We start from the raw sequence: 6,016 nt of genomic DNA, 5'->3' as shown, positions 1-6,016 counted from the left end.
AATGAATGAGAAAGACGTGATGTGGGAATCCATATTGCCAACACCCACACTCATCAATTTAAGCATTTGTTACGGTAAGCAAATCAAATCAGTTAAATTCAATTGTTGAAATGAAATGTGAAGTGTTCTCACATCAAAAAAATAAAAATAATAATAGAATAAGACATTTTGTAAACCGTTCTTTGTTCTAAGATGTATACAGTATACTAAAATACAATGAATTTGTAATTGGTCAGATGCAAAACAAGTTTTTAAAACTAATGGGCGACAGTATTACACGTGTGTTTGGAACTTGTCTTGCATTACACTCCACGCAAAGAATAACCATAAAAGACATATACCTAATATTAAAAAAGTTAAAGAAAAAGGATATACTAGAAATCTTAGTTTGTTGTATTATTATGTTCTCTTTTACTCTTTAACTATTTCAAGTTAGCGATCCATTGATTCTGCGAGCAAGTAGAGACTCTACTATAAAGTAGAATGCTGATATAATGTTCTACAAATTCATCTTAGTATAAAGATAAAAACTACTATTTGATCAAAGCAGCACTCACTAAATAGAACTTCAACCATTGGACCAACTACATAAATCAATCATTCTTCAGACAATTGAATCAAGTTAGCAAGTTCATAGTAGTAACATTTTTTTTTGTTCTGTACAGATTTTATCTATATACAACATATACTGTTACTAAACAACATGTTGGAATAGATATGAAAGTCAAGCAAGGGTCAACTGGTGCCAACCATGCTGCTTGCAGTAGTAGTTCCCATTTTTGATACAGTTAGCCCGCGATCATACATTCGCTGGATTTCTTCCCTATATTCTGTAAGATACTTGTCAGGTATGGCCGGTGTAAGTTCGACTACGTCTCCCATCTTCAACTTGCAATTTGGATCACTTACAGGCTTGTGATTCAGTCTTGGCCTCAATTCTTCCTTCAAAGGGAACCTATATGTTGTCAACCTACAGCTTGCTCGCCCCGCTCTCTCCAACAAATCCAGTACTGTTGAGTTTGCACAAAATTCTTGAACAGACATCTGCACATTCACTCGAACACAGCGACAGTTAATACAGACGTTCAAACACATCAGAAGATTCTAAACATTTATAACTAGAATCTAGCACATACCTTATCATTCTCAATCATGATAACAAACACAGGCCCGTCCTGGGCACAATCAGGCTTGTAAGAGTATGGACAATTATCAGCATGAGAAGGGAATTTGCAAGATGGCTTGATTGAATCGACACATCCAACAGAAGTAGAATCTTTACTCATTGCTTCGCACTGCCAGGTGACAACCCAACGAGCCCACTCAACCATCTGGAGCACATAGGAAGAAAGCTGACAGTGATCTTCTTTGTACCTCCAATGAGCGGCAAATCCAAATTCTGCTTGTGAATGCATATCTTTCGTTCGAACTTGTACTTCGAGGGGAATCTTGCCTTCACCCATCACCACAGTGTGCAGAGATTGATACCTGTGAAATACAAAATCTAAGTCAAATGATATAGAGGCAATCACTTGCAAGTGTGCACTACTGTTATTAAGCTGCAACATACCCATTGAACTTGGGGCCACGTATGTAATCTTTCAGTTTTCCAGGTACCTCCAACCATAACTGGTGAACAACTTTTAAGGCTTTGTAACAGTCTTCCTCCTTTTCAACAATCAAGCGCAGCCCATAAATGTCATGGATATCATCTATGGTTAGTTTCTTCCTGCAAATATGTAGACAAATGAATAATTGAGAATTTGAAGCGCACAAAAAGAACAGTGCACCATGTCGGATAAGATGATGCTATACCTTTACATCAGCAGTAGTTTTAAATTCAAAATAGTTTCATTCACATAAATATAGACATGAAACTTATATAAGTCGACAGCCAAATTAAAAAGGAAAGGTAAAACATACTTCAACATTTTGCAGTAAATGCTATACAAGCTCTTGTGCCGCCCAGAAATGACATGATAAGAAATGCCTTCATCTTTGAGTGCTTGCTCTAATCTATTTATTGCAGAAGCAATCATTGCATCATCATACGATTCCACAAGTTTTGATGAAAGCTCCATGTGCTGCACTGGGTTGAGATGCTTAAAACATAAATTTTCCAATTGTTCCTTCCAATTAGCTATACCCAAGCGATTGGCCAAAGGTGCAAAAATCTCCAAAGTCTCCTTTGCAAACCTCTGCTGCTTGGCAACCGGCAATGCATCCAGTGTCATCATATTATGTAATCGATCTGCCAATTTAATGAGGACAGCTCTTGCATCTGCCATGGCAAGGAACATTGTATGCAGGCGGTCTGCTTCAACAGACTTGCTAGCTGTGTTGTTGTCTCGAGCCAGCTTACTCAAGTGACTCAGTTTAGAAACCTAAAACGCCATAACAATCAGTTAGTTCTTGAAGAAAAAACTATAAAAAGTTCAATAAGCATAAGTGAAGACAAAAACTGGCATCATACATTATACATTCCAACAAAAATGCTACCCACTAGCAGTACAAAAATTGAATAGGAAATTGAAGTGCAGCACATAACCAACACGCAAGAGATCGAAGCATCAAAACTATACTAAAAAGCTAAGTGAACAAAGCTTAGCTTACCGCATAAACCAATTAGACAAATTGCCGTTACTTCCAAACAATAATAATAACTAAAGCATCAAAAGAAGGAGAAAACGGCTCAATAGTCAATATAGAGACGAGACAAGACAACAATTTCTAGAAACCACCCAACGATGAACATAGCCAATAAGACATGTAAAGTGTACACCCAACATTTGATGGAAGACAACAAGTCATTAACACTAGATCTAAAGCAGAAAATTTAGCAACAAATTCAATTGCAAAGGCTGATTCAAAAGTTAGCTAAGAACATGCAAATCAAAAACATCAAATTCCATGATCTTAAATCCTAAATAACAACCAATTATTGATTAACACCAAACAAATTCCTCACCCCTCCAACTAAATCAGCAACTCCAGCTCCAAACATCCCAAATATATAATCATAAGTGAGAAAAGCATCATCAAGCGTATCATGCAAAAGCCCTGCAGCAACTACAGTCGAATTTGCACCGATCAAAGCCAGCAACACAGCAGTTTCCAAACAATGCTGCAAATACGGATCACCGCTAGCCCGCATCTACAAACAAACAACTCATCAACATCATTCACACAAACGAAAAATCAAAACCAAAAATCATACATTCCAAATCCAATCACACATAAAGATCAACTAACCTGTCCTCTATGTGCTTTCTCAGCTTCACAAAACGCCTTAATAACAAACTCTTCACAAAAGATCTTGTGCCTCAACTGAGCACTCATCAACAACTTCTTAGCATAAGGCTCAAACTCAAATCCAAAGCAGCCCTCTACAAAAGTATCCTCCAAATTGAAAGTCAACTCATCAACAAGTGCAGAAGAAGAACCTCCATCAAACTCACCACCTCCACCACCACCACGGCGAAGCCTAACACCAGTAGAATCATACTCCAAACAAGAAGAACCCAAAGCTCTCCTCACAAACCCTTCAAAGAACCCACCAGCACTACTCCTCGACGAACGAACTGTCCCCATACTACTACCACACGAAACCGGACACTGAAAAACAGAAACCGGACTCTGAATCTGATTCTGATAATCCCTCTTCCAAGATCCACCAAACTTACTCGGCGAATACGAAAACGAACTACCAAGCTCCTTCAATTCATCTTCATCTCCACCGGAAAAACTCGAAGCCAACGGAACATGCTTCATCGCCACCGAAGACGAAAACAAACACGACAAACCACCGATCATAGGCTTCGCCGAAGTTGACGCCGTAGCCGTAGCCGTCGATGCCGGAGACGAAGATCTAGATCCAAAATCGAAATCATAGGAAGCGTGAGGACTAATCTGATGCGGTGCGGAACATACACTACTCGGTGGACTCGCGTAAAGAGATATAGTTGAAACCGCCATGAAACAAAACCTTCTTCTTCCTTTTGGATTTAGGAATTAGGGTTTTCAATTCCCAAACTCAATTTTTATAATTTTTTTCTTCAATTTTATAAATCTAAGAGAAAAAGATAAAAGAATAAGAGAATAATTAGATTTTTTTTAAGCTACAATCTACAGTTATGGTGGCTCAGAATTTGAAACAGGGAAAAGTATTTTGTACAGAAGAAAAAAAAGATTGGTTGAAGAATTGAATAACTGTTTTTTTTTCTTTCTAAAAGTTTGTATAATTAATATATATACAAATTATGATTGTACAGAGAGATGAGAAGAACCCTAAATAGAGAAGAATTTACAAAAATGGGATTCTGAATTTGAAGAAAAGAGAGTCAAACACGTTTTGAGAAGGAAACACGGAAGAGAGAGAAAAAGAGATTTGTCTGAGAAATTCGCAGAATATGTATTTTTTTTATGTTATTGTTGTTTAATGTTTTATGCGATTGTTTGGAATGGAGGAACGGGTAAGGGACCAGAGAGGGGTGGAAAGTGAAATGACGGGTTTAACCTTGGAAAGACAATAGATACCAGCACAAGTTGGGGTGTGATACGAGAATTTAATTTAGGATAAGATCGGTTTTTTTTCCTTTGTTTAATGCTGTCTGTCAGATTTGATTTGTTAGAGTAGATATTTTTATTTTGTGTTGCCTGTTTATTGGGTGAGGTACCTTGCCTTCATTGAATCTAGACGCTGTCCTTGGTGAAATTAAAACCGGGAAAAAGGTAACTGTTTTTCTTACGGATTTCAAGTAGGAGTATAATATAGTGAATATTTGTACCCCAACAAAAAAGGATATACTAATGGATAATGCTCTTTTTTAAATACACTAGTGATTAATGCTAATTATTTTAAAGATGGTAAAAAATGCTAATTATCCTTTTTTAAATGAAAAAAGAAACAAATTTTAACTACCCAACCGAATTGTATTTATGAGACGAAATAATAATTTAAATGATAACTGTAATATAAATATTTACACACGTAAATATAATAGAATTTTGTCGGTCCTTTTAAAATTGAGAGATTAATACAGATAATTTATATATGAAAGATCTTCACGTGCAGATATATAAAATCACAAAAAATATTCATATATTAACGATTTCAACATTATCTATTGAGATAAATTTTGTGGACAAAAAATATTATTTATACTTGGTTTAAATTATATCGGGATGATGATGATTTTGTAAGTGAATCTATTGGTTGATGAATGGTAATGATATTTGCAAATATTTTAACACCTAAATCAGATAAAGAATGAGAAGTCAAAGGTATCTAAAGTGATAGATTGTGTATTTCTATTTTTAGTTTTAAAAGGTTTTATCATAGGACTTTGAGAAGAACAGTTTTATATAGGGGAATCATAGTTGTTAACATGGTACCCCAATCTTACCTACATATTTGCCTTTTTCCTCGTTTTTGTCTTCAACTAGTCATCGCATATATGAGGGATTGATCACATTGAGTGGATCATGTTATTTGGATTGAGTTTTTGATGGATTGGATATGGACTTAATCTAAAACAATTGTCTCATAAGCCAACAATATGAAAGAATGAAGTATTGTAATTTAGTTCAAATAATGGGGATATTTAAAAGAGGATTTCATTTGAAAATCAAGGCGATATTGAGGATTCCTTGACTCAAAAAGTGAGGATAATTTGAAAAGGGTTTTATCTAGAAGTTTATTTATTTTTGTCAAATTTAGTCTACCCAAGGAGACAAATTCATCTAGAAATAGTGGTATAAATGACATTAGTCATCGTTCTTCTTTTCAGATTTGTCTTGGTTGTTTTTGCTCAAAATTAGTAGCATATATAAGGTTGTCTCAGAAGTTTTCTTCATGCATTTCAAGGAGGATCGAGGTTTGGTTTCTGTGAGTGCAACTTTCATTAGATGTATTTTGTATGATGTCAAAACTAGGATGCTTTAGCGTTAACGTATATTGGGCGGTATCCTTTGAATCTCTATGTGCATCTTATCATTAGGAAGCATAAAGTTATTT

At 35.6% G+C, this 6,016-nt stretch overlaps 1 protein-coding gene across 1 annotated transcript; it reads right to left on the bottom strand.

The window, feature by feature from the left end:
• Positions 1 to 561: 561 nt before the first annotated feature.
• LOC127076268 (probable GTP diphosphokinase RSH2, chloroplastic) lies at positions 562 to 4,434 on the bottom strand. The gene is made up of 6 exons (XM_051017872.1): positions 3,253 to 4,434; positions 2,969 to 3,154; positions 1,924 to 2,384; positions 1,571 to 1,729; positions 1,137 to 1,488; positions 562 to 1,044 (listed from the first exon to the last, which is right to left on the bottom strand). The coding sequence occupies exons 1-6, from the start codon at positions 3,973 to 3,975 to the stop codon at positions 736 to 738; spliced, it is 2,190 nt and encodes a 729-aa protein (XP_050873829.1). The 5' UTR covers positions 3,976 to 4,434; the 3' UTR covers positions 562 to 735.
• Positions 4,435 to 6,016: the final 1,582 nt, after the last annotated feature.

The sequence above is a fragment of the Lathyrus oleraceus genome, chromosome 4, assembly GCF_024323335.1.
Source record: "Lathyrus oleraceus cultivar Zhongwan6 chromosome 4, CAAS_Psat_ZW6_1.0, whole genome shotgun sequence".
Classification (NCBI taxonomy): Eukaryota; Viridiplantae; Streptophyta; class Magnoliopsida; order Fabales; family Fabaceae; genus Lathyrus; species Lathyrus oleraceus.
The sequence above is the reverse complement of the archived record's forward strand: the minus strand, read 5'-3'. Positions and strand labels throughout refer to the sequence as shown.

Bases quoted from the DNA above. Each gene is read 5' to 3' on its own strand.
- LOC127076268 (XM_051017872.1), bottom strand. From the start codon at position 3,975: ATGGCGGTTTCAACTATATCTCTTTACGCGAGTCCACCGAGTAGTGTA. The intron at 1,730-1,923 runs GTATGTTTTACC...ACATATTTGCAG, and splicing joins ATTTACTGCAAAATGTTGAA to GAAGAAACTAACCATAGATG. The intron at 1,489-1,570 runs GTATGTTGCAGC...TGTATTTCACAG, and splicing joins CGTGGCCCCAAGTTCAATGG to GTATCAATCTCTGCACACTG.